Source organism: Ctenopharyngodon idella, chromosome 6, assembly GCF_019924925.1.
Source record: "Ctenopharyngodon idella isolate HZGC_01 chromosome 6, HZGC01, whole genome shotgun sequence".
Lineage (NCBI taxonomy): Eukaryota > Metazoa > Chordata > Actinopteri > Cypriniformes > Xenocyprididae > Ctenopharyngodon > Ctenopharyngodon idella.
Genome location: NC_067225.1, coordinates 9,885,044 through 9,899,354, shown reverse-complemented (window position 1 = coordinate 9,899,354; position 14,311 = coordinate 9,885,044). Strand labels below are relative to the sequence as shown.

General features: G+C 36.9%; 2 protein-coding genes across 3 annotated transcripts; both read right to left on the bottom strand.

Moving 5' to 3' along the window:
• Positions 1-206: 206 nt before the first annotated feature.
• catip (ciliogenesis associated TTC17 interacting protein) lies at positions 207-6,742 on the bottom strand. 2 transcript variants are annotated; one of them, XM_051896330.1, is made up of 10 exons: positions 6,522-6,742; positions 6,329-6,424; positions 5,769-5,954; positions 1,862-1,917; positions 1,610-1,696; positions 1,240-1,407; positions 1,014-1,138; positions 746-822; positions 548-636; positions 207-468 (listed from the first exon to the last, which is right to left on the bottom strand). In XM_051896330.1, exons 2-10 carry the CDS (start codon positions 6,393-6,395, stop codon positions 274-276), a joined length of 1,050 nt encoding a protein of 349 aa, XP_051752290.1. In that variant the 5' UTR covers positions 6,396-6,424; positions 6,522-6,742; the 3' UTR covers positions 207-273. The 2 variants fall into 2 exon arrangements, with proteins under 2 accessions (XP_051752290.1, XP_051752291.1); XM_051896331.1 differs by having other exon boundaries at positions 6,329-6,397.
• Positions 6,743-6,837: 95 nt separating this feature from the next.
• pnkd (PNKD metallo-beta-lactamase domain containing) lies at positions 6,838-14,221 on the bottom strand. Its single transcript, XM_051896329.1, has 9 exons — positions 14,035-14,221; positions 13,039-13,154; positions 12,841-12,953; positions 12,378-12,436; positions 11,718-11,810; positions 11,042-11,208; positions 10,712-10,798; positions 8,757-8,872; positions 6,838-7,360 (listed from the first exon to the last, which is right to left on the bottom strand). Exons 1-9 carry the CDS (start codon positions 14,193-14,195, stop codon positions 7,187-7,189), a joined length of 1,086 nt encoding a protein of 361 aa, XP_051752289.1. The 5' UTR covers positions 14,196-14,221; the 3' UTR covers positions 6,838-7,186.
• Between the last annotated feature and the right edge of the window lie 90 nt (positions 14,222-14,311).

Below are 14,311 nucleotides of genomic sequence, written 5' to 3'. Positions count from 1 at the left end.
AAATAAATACTTCTAGTTTACAGACAGCTTGGCTTGAAGAAAGTTTATATTTAATGTGAATCAGTATAAATAATATTTATTTTTACAGGCTAATTTATTTTTACCAGTCTATTGTGTCTCTCACATTAGGATCTGGTCATCCGTATGAACCAAATACTATTACAGTACAAACAAAAAAAAGAGCAGAAAGTCATTAATACCAAGGCACTATTAGAAGAAAACTTTTATTTTCAATCTCTGCTACATCACACACTTTGTTAGTGTTTATTATCCCTATGGAAAGTTTTGGGAGTCATTACGGGATTTTCCCTGAGGACTTTGAGAGGCAAAGGGTGCAAAAAAGTCACGAGCAAAGGAGAAGACATCTTGAGGTTTCCTCAACAGCAGGAACTGCAGGAAGTCCGCCATTAAAGCCTTTAGCTCAGGGTGTTGTCTGATGTAGGAGGAGTAGTCCGCTTTGAGTTCCTCCTGTGTCATAAACGAGTGAAAATGAGTCACAAATTTGCTTAGAAGTGACCTTTATTTTACATTGTACTTTGTGTTAAACCTTTCTGTCTAGAAACTTTGAGTAAAGCTCCAAGTCTTCCTCCCAAATGAGTGGCTTCTTCTCAAACACAGGAATGTGGTCTTTCTCCACTGAAAAAAAAAGCAAAACCTTTTTGCTTCATTCATAATTTTTTACTTTAAAGATTAATTCTGATCACAAAGGAGCAGAATGCAAAGTGATAAAGTCAAGTATTCAAACCTCCATCGAGCAAGAAAGGCAAATGCAGTAGCTTCATAATTGCAGGCGAGCCCAACTGCACTCTGCTTGCCAGATGCCTAAGTGTAAAGTATTTAAGGAAAGTTAATGTTCAAACCTCTGCATATCTTTAAAACTCCATCTGTAGGCGCTGGAAAATGCTTTGAGTTTGTAAACAACCATATAAGGCAGCTTTGGTTTTGTTTGAAAGATGCTAATCAACAGCTACCACCCACTCTTATGAGAAACAGATGAGAAGAGAGTATTCTACCCATCAGGCATGAAGTAGCAATGCCAAGTTGCTGAGGAGTCATTAGCAGAGGAGACAGTCCTTTCAATCCCAAAGATATCGACTAACTCTTCCCCAATCATCTGCTTCTTACACCCAAGTTCTCTCTGAAGCAAACAAATGCAAGAATGATAAACAGCACATCATGTACATGATTTGGCCTATAAATAACATCATGTAATGTACGCAATAGTCTCCCTGGACTTACATAAACTGATTTAGAAAGCACTGTATTTGCATCAAATGACAGGAATGTCATATTTTCTGGAACAGTCTTGTGCCGAGCCAGAATGCGCAGGATCAGGAAGTTGGATGCCTCAGACACAAAGCCTTTAAGAGAACTCAGTGGAAATGTGTGGGTTTGTGTCTTCACTCCCTAAAGTTCAAAGATGAGAATTTATATTATTGACACAAACTGATAATAACATTTTAATGTACGTAATCAATCTAAACCATGCCTTACTTTCTGACCAGCTCTGGGAGGTTTGGATTTTCTATTTTAAATGTTTTTTTTTTTTTTTTGCACAAATTTAAGTAAATATACAGCATATTCAACATATGTTGTGCAGCATACTCACCTCTTTCTCTGAGATGATCCTGTTTACCACTAGTTGATCATCCTGTCTAACAATATGTACCTTCCGGTCCACCGTCTGCTTTTCCAGCTGGAATGTTTACAACACCTCAGATTTGGGTGGCTTTACATTGCAATTTAGATTATTATATTTATTATTTCTAAAACATTAAACTGAGTCTGTTGGTTAACAAGTATTGAATTAACCAGAACCTACTCTATGTTTTCATAAACTTTATGTCGATAGAAAAGATACCTTTACATATTCATGATGATTCTCTTCCAGTATCTCAAGCTTTTTGGATATGTAGGCTGGCAACAACACAAGGGAACAAATATTAAAGGATTAGTTCACTTTAAAATGAAAATTAGCCCAAGCTTTACTCATCGTCAAGCCATCCTAGGACTTTCTTCTTTCTGATGAACACAGTCGGAGTTATATTAATAAATATCCTGATGCATCCGAGCTTTATAATGGCAGTGAACGGGACCAACGAGTATGAGCTGAAGAAAGTGCCTCCATCCATTATAAACGTACTCCACACGGCTCCATCAGTTACGCTTTTTCCGTAAGTTGAATACGGAAGGCGTAGGACATAGCGTAAATGTTTTGAACTGTGAGAGTTTTACACTTTCTTTGTAAGTTGAATACGGAAGGCGGTCTGGCGGAAGCTAGATATTTTACTTTATAACTTGTTAAATATGGATATTTTCCTTACAAAAGTGCATCGCTTCACTTCAGAAGGCCTTTTTTTTAACCCCCTGGAGCTGTGTGGAGTTGTTTATAATGGTTGGATGCACTTTTCCTGAGCTTCAAACTCGTTGGTCCCTTTCATTACAATTATAAAGCTTGGATGCGTCAGGATATTTATTAACATAACTCAGATTGTGTTCATCAGAAAGAAGAAAATCATATACACCGAGGATGGCTTGAGGGTGAGTAAAGCTTGGGGTAATTTTCATTTTAACTGAACTAATCCTTTAAGTTTAACAAACCTTAAGAAAAGATTGAGAAAATTACACAAATGTGTGTTCTCACTAACAAATAATAAAGAGAAGAAATAGTGGTAACGCTTTAGATTACAGCCCAGAAAGTACTGCGTAATTACAATGAATTCACAGCGTAATTTTCAATAATTATAGTGTACCTATAAAGTAAGAACGTGTAAGTATAGGGGAACAATATGTAAAGTCTTGGGAATAAAAGGGGTAACAACCAGGAAAATAACAAATTATTTATACTGTAAGTATTTTATAACTAAAGGGCACTTATACTATTATGATAGTTAACAATCGTACTTTTGGGAGCAATTCAGCGAGAAAGTGCACTGATTAAGTTGTTTCAAGGCAAGTAGAAAGAACTATTGCAATCTTTTTTAATACATGGGGAAATATACTTTTGCTTCATGTAGTTACAGGGTAAGTATGACATTGCGGGCTGTAAATTAAAGTGGTGCTTGTTACACTCTTGTTTCAAGTAGTTACAGGATAAGTAATAAAAAAAACTGCAAACAATCTGATATCACTTTTTTTGAAAAACAACTTATTTCAAAACAGGTTTAAAGTTACAACACTTCTTATTCATTTCTCAAGCTTGGCTTCCTCCTCCACCTCTTGTTCCTCTTCTTCTTTTTCTTTCTTTCCACTGATGAATCTTAAGAGGGAATTTTGCTGTTCTGTATTAAAAGAAAATACAGTACACCCGGAAATGTGCTCACCATTTACTCATCTTTTACCCTCATGCCATCTGAGATTTATACGACTTTCCTTCTTAAGATGAACACAAAGTTTTTTTAGAAAAATAAATCATATCTGGGAACGCTTTATAATGCAAGCTCATGTGTTCCTAAAAGTCGAAGCATCAAACAGCACATACAGCAATAACAACAGTAATCCATACAATCCCAATGGATGAATCAATGTCTTCTGAAGTCAAACGATACGTATTTGTAAGAAAAAATACCAAATATTTTAAACTTTCGACCAACAAAATACACAGAATAACAGATAATGATAATCAGAAACAAACAAGACAGAATAACAGACGGCAGTTCTCGCGCGAGTTTCACATGAATCTCTCGCGAGAATGTCATGAAAGCTTCACGGTGCTCATTACAGTAAGTTTCGTCGAACGCAAAGTCGACTCTCACGCAGGCGCTGGTGACAGTTGGTCGGAAGCGAAAAGATGAATAGCCTAAACCATGAGAAATTTTCTGGGTGTACTTTATTTTCTTTTAATGGGATTCCTTCTTAAGATTCATCAGTTGAGAAACAACAAGAGGAGGAAGCCAAGCAAGAGAAACAACAACAAAAAGTGGACAAAACGTGTTACTTTCTGTCAGGACTTTAGAATTTGAAATGAAAAGTTGATTTAAAAAAAATTAATAATTGAATAATAAGTGTTGTAGACCTGTTTTTAATTAAGTTGTTTTTCAAATAAAGGTTTCGGAGTCAGTGATATCAGATTGTTTGCGGGGGTTTTTTTTACCCTGTAACTACTTGAAACAAGAATGTAACAAGCACCACTTTAATTTACAGCCCGCAATGTCATACTTACCCTGTAACTACATGAAACAAAAGTATATTTCCCCATATATTAAAAAAGATTGCAATAGTTCTTTCTACTTGCCTTGAAACAACTTAATCGGTGCACTTTATCAGTGCACTATATCATAATCAGGGGTTAAATTGGGCCGGGGTCGTCCGGGGACATCCCCGGCACATAGGCTTACCAGGGTCATAGGTCATCCCCGGCACATAGGCTTACCAGGGCTCGACATGCGCTTGTCTGGGACTGCAGGATTTTTTGATGTGAAAGAGAATTTTACTTGCCTGACCAGATAAATAACTTGATTAAAATGTCAATAACCAAAACGCGAGAATGATTAATTTAGCTTAAGTGGCGATTGATAGTGGATAGTAATATATGTAATGTATAATGGCGGTGATAGCCTATTGCGCTGTTGAGGCGCGTGTAACCTCTCGAGGAGAATTCAAAACAAATGAGCTCTGCTCACACAAAGACACTCAGTTATCATGTTGCAATAAAAATTCAATATGTAGGTTTTTTGTAGCTAGCTATTTAAGACATATGATAAAGTTAAGCATCACACGACCGAAAGTGCTGAATTCCTGAATATCACCTTGATTGAAATTTACACTAATTTCATACAACAGTTCAATAAACAAGTAGTTTACGTTTTAGGTGCAATATTACCTGTTTTTTGTTCTATTGTAGCAGCGAAAATAGTTCAAAACAAAGCAGAACCAGCGGATCTTGCAGCTACGCTCATCCGTTGTGAATGATTCAGCGTTTTGAACGAATCGGTTGAGTGAAGATTCAATGGCCCAATCATAAACAACTGCTTCATTCTTGATTCAGCCTTCAATGCGATTCAATGCCCTTTATAAAGGTTAATAAAATGCCCCCAGAGTAAGTAACATAAATATGCAGATTTAAATATGTCACTGCTGATAAAACACTGATGAGAATGTTGCTTGTTTCAGAATAAATTATACTTACAACACACAAAAAAATCCTATTTTTTTTTCCAGGCAAGCTACTATCTTACTCTGACAAGTAGGCTAAATTACCATTTTAGTTGTCCAAAGGACAAACACAAAACAAGGCTTAATGTCGAACTCCGTATTTTGTATTTATATTCTCTCCTTTAATGGTAACATCACTCTTATATTTGATACTGACACAAAGGAGAAGGCACAGGCCTACAGAAAGATTTTATTGTCATCAGATGTAGCTTTGCACACTACTATATAATGATTTTGATCTGCATTTTAGTGTTCATAGCAGATGGCTCTCTCAACTTGTTATATTTTAGTTTGTCTTCGCATACACATGCACCCCTGAAACCACAGAGCCCCCCCACATAACAAATCCCAATTTAACCCCTGATCATAATAGTATAAGTACCCCTTAGTTCTAAAATACTTCCAGGAAAATAACAAATTATTTATACTGTTTGTTACCCCTTTATTCCCCAGACTTTACATATTGTTCCCCTATACTTACACGTAGCCTACTTACTTTATAGGTACACTATAATTATCTAAAGTTACGCTGTAAATTCATTGTAATTATGCAGTACTTTCCGGGCTGTAATCTAAAGCGTTACCGAAATAGTCATTATACAATGTAATCACACCTTCAATGGATGTGCCACAAGGAATGTCATCAATCGTTCCATGACTGTTGGCATGGAGCAGATAGCAGAGCTCCTCGTTGTAGCTGGCCTTGGTGACACTCACAGAGAAGTCTCCCAGCTCCCTGCCCGAATCTGACACAGTCACAAGTGAATCCGCAAACAAACAATCATCCAGATCCCTGGATCCTATAAGAAGTGTCAGCAGAAGTGGCTTGCAATCATAAGTCAATTGCAATCACTTACTGTTAGTCTCTTTATTGAAGATTCATTTATGATGACTGCAGTTATGAGGACTTGTAAAGAAACATTCAGTACTAAAGACATTTATGTAGATGTCAGTGCTTCATGCTTATTACAATACTGGCATACAGCCTCCATCCTGCAAAGTTCAGATTATACATAAAAAAGAAACAAATAATAGTGCAACTTTATGAACGTGAAGGGCCTGGATGCCATTAACAGATGGTCCCTGACCCTAAAATAGCATCTCTGACAAACAAACTGAATTCTTTAACTTTAGAAGTGACTTATTGAATCATAATCATGTTTAAATTACTTACCAATGCTGTAAATAAACTCCACTGCATTAACTGAAGCTTTCAGTACTTCGGTTTCATTCTCCTCCATGTCTTAGAAAGTCCAGACAAAACCAGAGACTATCACAGAAATAGTTCAAAATATTGCCTACATATATATAATATCGACCTTTGAGATTGTAGGAGTGAATAACTATGCGCGTCTGTTTCTTTTTACCTGGATTGTAACAGCTCAGTGCTTCAGCAGATGTCAAACGAGCTACTTTGCTAATGCTATTAAAAGGCAGAATTAACGGAATCAACTACAAAATGACACATATGGCCTTAACACGACAGAAAACAGTCCAAACTACTAACAGCATCTACATTTGGACTTTAAACCGTTTTATTTAGGGTCTATGTGTGTTTTTCGTTCATGCCTCCAACTTATTAGCATCTTTGGTTTCCTTGACAACGATGTTGTCAACAACTGCCGTAAACCTTCTTGTAGTCGCGCCACAATATTTGGAATACACATGGAACACAGACACAAATTAGTTAATAATTCATGGGTTTATTAGGACAACATAAATATCAGTGCTTGTGGTACCATTATTATTCAAAACGTTGGTCATTTTTAAAGGGAACATCTACAAAGTAGAGCTTTAAAACGACAGGAAAACAATGCCTTTCAGAGTCTACCAAATACTTAAAAGTTAAAAGAAACATAATTTGTATACAAAATAATGCCCAAATCAACTTCACTCTCTGCACAAATCCTTTACTTTTCAGGTCACCGTTTAAATTCACATTAATTCTTTGAATCCTACGTAGGGATGTTAAGATGTTTAGTTTGGAATGGTTTCAGTGGTTGCAACCTTCAAATGTAAGTGGATAAAAGCCTTATCGTTCCTTATAAATGTCCTTCCGTCTGCGCAGCTCCTCTAAAACACGGGCGCGATACGACGTCCAGTCCTCGTCCTGCTTCTGCTGCAGGCCCAGAGCCCCTTGGAGATCCTGGGAGTGACTCCGCAGGAAAGGATTGTATTGCTTCTCCTCTGCTAGAGTGGATGGACACTGTATGAAGAAGAGAGAGGATGACTTTAAAAGGGTTAGTTCTCCCAAAAGCGAGAGATATGCAGAGATTTTTTAATTTAAAGGGGACCTATAATGCCCCTTTTATAAGATGTAATAGAAGTCTCTGGTGTCCCCATAATGTGTCTGTGAAGTTTCAGCTCAAAATACCCCACAGATCATTTATTATAGCTTGTCAAATTTGCCCCTATTTGGGTGTGAGCAAAAACACACCATTTTTGTGTGTGTCCCTTTAAATTCAAATGAGCTGCTGCTCCCGGCCCCCTTTCCAGAAGAGGGCGGAGCTTTAACAGCTCATGCTTCAGTTGCTCAACAACAACAAAACTGGAGAATCTCACGCAGCCAAAATGAGGATTGTCAGTAACGGTGTTCAGCCTTACATTGATCAAACCGGAGTCGACACTGATGGAGAGACTCAGGAAGAAGTTACAACTTTTAGAATGAAACTGGACGTTTCTGAATGGTTAGTGGATAAATTTATGTAGTTGCTGTGGAGTTGATTCAACTCATCGACTAGCATGTGCCTGTCATGTTAATCTTTTGTGCAAATCCAGCGTTGAATTTACCCTCGTTTGTGAAGCAGGCCGGCGTAAAATGAGGGCATGGTAACAACATGGTTTATGGGCAGGGTTTATGTAAATTTTAGGGTTAGTGATGTCACTAACCCAGGAAGAAGCTCGTTGTAGTCCCTACCAGTCGTTTGTTGTAGTCCTTAAACAGAGAATTCTTTAAAAGAAAATATCTCCCTTTGCATTGAACTTTGAGCGTCATAACTTTGCCGATGTTGTTTATGCTTTAACAGCAACATTACACACTAACCAAAGTTAAAAAAGTAAAATCATAATCAACCACCCCTTTAATCAAAGTCTTCTGAAGAGACACAATCACTTTAAATGATGAACAGATTTCATTTAGGCTTTTATTCACATAAAAACATTGATCAGCGAACTCAAATATGGTAAATAACGTCAAAACTCATGCTGGCGTGACACGCAAGAATGAACCTCATTGGTTCTCACGTGTCTAGCAAACACGCTCAAGCTTCCATTTACCAAATCTGAGTGCTCTATATACATTTGCTGATCAATGTTTATATGTGAATAAAAATCTTCAGATTTCATTAAAAATATCTTAATTTGTGTTCCTAAGATGAATGAAAGACTTATGGGTTTAAAACGACATGAAGGTGAGTAATTGATGACAGAATTTTCATTTTTGGGTGAACTATCCCTTTAAATCAAGCTTGGATGGTAGGAATTTTATTTAAATGATTTAATATTATTAAATGCCTCAAAATTTAACAGTTATGTTGGACTGTTTTGGACATCTTGGCATCTTTGATATTAGGAATTTTTAATAAAATTCTCTTTTTCCTTACTGTACACAATCTCTGACTCCTCTGTTGCTGCACCCACTGCAGCTTCTGCTCTCGCACAACATTGCAAGGCTCCACTTCAGCAGCAAACAGGAGGTTATCTTCAGCATACTCATGTCCTGAGAAGAAAGACCAACTTTATTAACATGAATGAGCTTTTCCTCATAATCACAACCAAGTGCTAGTTTGCAAAAAGAATAAAATCGGAAAAAAAAAAGCGAAAAAACTAAAAGTGACAAACAGGCTTGTCACATTACAATTAACCCTGGATTAAATCCAGCTTAAACAAAGGTTTAAAGGTGCAATAGGTGATTCTCTACAGAAACATTTTTGTTATACTGGTTTAAAGTCTCCTCATATCCTGATAGCAATCACTATATTAAATGGTCTAAATGTATTTTTATAAATATATACCAACTGTGGAAGGCGTAGGACCATAAAATGTTCATTCAGTTATTATATTGTGTCTGAATGTAGTAATACGATGTCCTACCTGCCTGTCAACGTATCTTTTTACATAACCTCGTGCAGCCTGTTCGCGCAGACATCATACTGTGCGTCCCCCCCCCCAGTAATTGGGTCTCCTTTAGGGCCCAGGTGGTAATGCCTGATCAAAAGTTGTTAGCGTGATGTCTTGACTAATTATAACCTATTTCGCTATTGTATGATGTTTATTACATTAAGTGCACAAACAAAATAATTGAAATATAAAATGAATGCCTATGTATTGCATAATAAAATAACTGGAAACAGATATTGGAAGCAAAAAACATACCTAATATAATATAAGCTAAGCTAGCAGGCTAATCGGGTAGATGTATGAAAAACAGTAAGAAGGAGAAATCCTTGATTGCACAACCTATAGCTTCAGTTATATACTAGTATATGAACCATGTAATTAAAAAGTCATTAATAGTCATTATAACACATTTTAAACAACGTAACTCATAACGTCATTTTGCAGGAATTATAATCAGGCGTTAAAAACACTACCCATTAAAAGCCTGTTAAACCAATGGGATCACTCGGGGTCCTAAAGGAGACCCGATTCCTGGGGGACTCGATTTCTCACCACACCGGAGCTGTTCACTCAGACTCGGAATTATGCATATCCATGTCAACAGTATCAACACCAAAATCAATCTGCAGCAGTCATGCTTTCAATGCTAGCAGGCTAACGTTAGCATTTCCCAGATCACCTACTGCACCTTTAAGCAATGATTCAAAATAGGGCAAAATAGGGACCCCGTTTTAACCCCCAGGTAAAGGAATGTTTCACACTTGTAATTTAGCACCGCTTTTTACCCGGGGTTATAAAACCCTGCTCCGGAGTAGGATTAGAACCACTTAATTCTTGCCTCTATAGTCCGCAAAGTTCATTCAGAAAAAGTACAGTCAAACAATATAATATGAGGATGTGCAATGCTAGAGTCTTTATGTAAACATGTTGTTTGCTGGGCTCATCCAATTAATGACACTGATACAGTAAATATGCAAATAAGTATGTTAACTCAGGGTTTAGGAATGTACAGTATAAAACATCAGTTTATGAATACCCAGGATTAATTAACCCCAGGTAAATTATGAGCAGTGTGAAATTTGAAGCAAAATAACCCCGGATTCCATTTACCCAAGGTTTAGAATTTTGAAGTGTGAAAAGCCCTAAATGTGGTGCAAGAATGCCATAAATACATTACTAATTAATTAATGCATTTTATATAGTTGTAGACACTCTCTTGCCTAGGGGTAACAGTTCAAAACTGACAACAAAAGCTTTAATTGGAGTCATGAAGGTTATGCAAACAGCTTATGTTCTGTACTTGTCCAATAAATAACTGACTATCCAGGATTTATTATGATCCCAGAGTAAAGTCTGAAACATGGGCCAAATAACCTAAGAACAAAATTGACTCTGGTTATCAACTTCAAGTGACTATAAAAAGTATATGTTTACATACCAGGCCAAAGCAGAGTTTCATCGCTCAGCGATCCCACAGTATCCAGAGATGACAACATAGTTGAGGCATTACCTTCAAACATTCTCCCTACAAGGGTTGGAAATGAGTCAGAGCTTTAAATAGACCTAGCTGGATTTAGGAATCCAGAATTATTGTTTGCAGTTGGCATGCCTTGCTGTGCATCAATATCAGGTAAATAGTAATTTAAGAATTTGTATACGCACAATGTTAAACATTGAAAGCAGGTAACAATAACACTACAAATATTATTTTAAACAAAATGATACAATGACATTTTAATGATAACGTAATGTTTAATGCCACACTCACCACATCCAGAGAGGAATACCAGATCCCCGGAAAACAAGCTGCTGGGGCCACCAATCACCCGGCCATCAAGCAGGTAGATCATGTGACCCACCGTGTGCCCAGGTGTAAAGAAGGCCCTGAAGTGCATCCGAGTTCCAAAATCTATTGTGTCTTTGTCTGAAAGGGGGCTAAATCCAAAAAACATCAATTTAAATGGTCTGTTTCGTGCTCTCAAGTAATACCCAACACCATATGAAATTATTATATCATATAGAACAAATTAGACAGACAAATTAATATATATTCTCCGATACATTTTTGATTAGTTAGTTAGTTACTATCTAACTTTTACCTAACATATAACTTTTAGACTTTTGGAAACAGAACGATTCACCCAAAAATGAAAATCTCACCTTCATGTTATTCCAAACCTGTGGGCATTTGATTAATCTGTGGATATTTTTTTACTCTCTGTGTTTTTTTGTCCATACAATAGTTGTTTTGGACCTCACTGACTTTCAAAAACAGTTGAAAACATTCTTCAAAATATATTATTTTCTGGCCCCAGAATAAAAAAAGTCTTACAGGTTTTAAACAACATGTGGCTGAGTAAATAAACAAAATATTAATTTTAGAGCCATTTTAACAGTTAAAATGATTCATGATGGAACAGAAGAAGATATTCAAAGGTACTGACTGTGTGAGGCCTGGAATGTTGTCCATAGCATTCCCATACACTCGACAGGAACTGTATCGTCTCTTTAGAGCCCTGTTCCCTCCGCTGTGGTCCCTGGATTGGGAAAAATGTATATAAATACTTTGATTTAATTTTTGTGTTTAGCTATTCAATCTTGATGCTGGTTAGTTCACACAAAAATGAAAATTCTGTCATAATTTTCTCACCCTCATGTCATTTTAAGACTTTCATTCATCTTTGGAACACAAATTAAGATATTTTTTGATGAAATCCGTGAGATTTTTGGCCTTCGATAGACTGCCGCATTGTTACCACTTTCAAGGCCCAGTAAAGACATCGTTTTGTGCACAAAAAGTATTCTCGTCGCTTCATAACATTAAGGTTGAACCACTGTCACGTGGACGTGGACGATGTCTTTACTACTTTTCTGGGCCTTGAAAGTGGTAATAACGTTGTAGTGTATCAGAGGCCAAAAAGCTCATCAAAAATATCTTAATTTGTGTTCTGAAGATGAACGAAGGTCTTACGGGTGTGGAACGACATGAGGGTGAACTAACCCTTTAACTAAAAGACTGTCATTCTGTCATAGTTGCTGCTAATACATTCATTGCACAGCATTCAGGCTGTATAAATGTTTGGCATTTGCAAATTTGGTCTTACCAGTGCTTGTGCGTGCAGAGAACAGCTTGTAATGCCGCCCCCTCTTCCTCTAGGCATGCCTGTGTGGGTGTAAAGACAGACCACGAAATAATGAGAAATGAGAAAATAAAACTCGGGGCTTTGTTAGGGGCTCTGGTTAATATGATACAAAAGATGAGACATGTGACTTTACACATCACACATGCCAAAAAAAAAGCATCTCTTCATGTTTATGAAGCAGCCTATATATTTTGATACTATGACTCTACTTTTACATTTGTGAGAATGAAAAACTGGAATCTGTCCACTACAATGACAGATTTCCAATAAAAATAACTGAAAATTATTCCATCTTACACAGTTTTGGTAAACCAGTGAGGAAGAGGGAGTAATTTCCACTAAACCACATGGGTTTGGCAATTTCATTCGAGTAAGATATATAATCCAGCAAACTATTTCTGAAACCACTTGTTTGAAATCCAACCTGAACAGGCTGAGGGTCGGCGGGATCAACCACAACCGCCGTATTGGATGCGGTGTCAATAACCACATAGCTGTAGTTGTCTGATAAGATGGGTACTGGTATTATCTTGATGCCTGTTGAAAATAATAGTGTGACATTAATTATTGGTAATACGCTGTTCAGTCAGAGCGTATGATGGAAAAAGGTGTTTCTGCTCACCGTTTATTATTGTGGGTTGAGTTCTGGAGTGGCCAGTGGGGTACCGCTCCCGTGCTTTCCTCATCTGCCTCTTATGAAATATGTACCCAAGTTTGGTCCGCGTATACAGAGAGTACCTGGAAGTGTTTTTAAAGAGGACACCTGAGTATTTTATGCAGTTATGTACAGGTATGTTCTATGAAATTGCCCCACTTCCTGTCTTTGAAACACTAATAATAGTATGATATTTGAGCAGAAATGTTGTCAATTCAAACTAAATAATCATTTAGGGGAGTAAATTAAAGGGTTAGTTCACCCAAAAATGAAATTTCTGTCATTAATTACTCACCCTCATATCGGTCCACACCCGTAAGACCTTAGTTCATCTTCGGAACATAAATTAAGCACAAAAAGTATTCTCGTCGCTTCATAACATTAAAGTTGAACCACTGTAGTCACGTGATTATTTTAACAATGTCTTTAATACCTTTCTGGACCTTGAATGTGGTAATTACGTTGCTTTTTATGGGGGATAAAAAAAACCTCTTGGATTTCATCAAAAATATCTTAATTTGTGGTCTGAAGATAAACGAAGGTCTTACGGGTTTAAAAGGACATGAGGGTGAGTAATTAATGACAGAATTTTCATTTTGGGGTGAACTAACCCTTTAATGTTTCTAAGTGTTTAGGCTAGTGTATTTCACAACAAGTACCCTAGTTTGGTTTATAAGAAAGCATAATTTAATTGATCTAACCATGGTGTAGTCAAGCCCTAAAAACAAAAATTACATTTTACTCTAAGTAACGTTACATTAGGTACATTAATCACTGACCATGATTAAAATGTCAAATCAGTGACACTCACTGAAGGGAACGTCTACGTACGTAAATAATTTATATTTCAATACGACTTACAAAACAGTTTATGTAAACATAATATTCGGTATAAGTGGATAAAACCAGTAGCCTGTGTAAACAATAAAATGACTGCCGCAGCAGGACAAACTAGCCACTTACGCTATCCAAAACAGTGGTTTCTCTGTGCGAGCCATCAGTTTACCGATCAGACTGTTTTTCCATGCACTTTTTCTTGCGCATTTAGGAAAACGACAGATGTAAAACCCTCCACATATTGAAGCAATACAAAGTAAATACACTGTCCAGTCCGGAAGCGCCATTATAGTGGGCGTGTCGACGATGACGCAATTAAAAAGTACAATTACGATTGGACAGAAGTGACCAAGACTCTTTTGTCTCGTATTTTATTTGTTCTATTATTCATAAGGTGCATTAT

Coding starts and splice junctions, on each gene's coding strand:
- catip (XM_051896330.1), bottom strand. CDS start 6,395: ATGGAGGAGAATGAAACCGAAGTACTGAAAGCTTCAGTTAATGCAGTG. Junction 1,408..1,609: donor GGATCATCTCAGAGAAAGAG/GTGAGTATGCTG, acceptor TTTGAACTTTAG/GGAGTGAAGACACAAACCCA. Junction 469..547: donor CAAAGTTTCTAGACAGAAAG/GTTTAACACAAA, acceptor TTTATGACACAG/GAGGAACTCAAAGCGGACTA.
- pnkd (XM_051896329.1), bottom strand. CDS start 14,195: ATGGCGCTTCCGGACTGGACAGTGTATTTACTTTGTATTGCTTCAATA. Junction 10,799..11,041: donor GGTATTCCTCTCTGGATGTG/GTGAGTGTGGCA, acceptor CAACCCTTGTAG/GGAGAATGTTTGAAGGTAAT. Junction 8,873..10,711: donor TGAAACTCTGCTTTGGCCTG/GTATGTAAACAT, acceptor CTTTCTTCTCAG/GACATGAGTATGCTGAAGAT.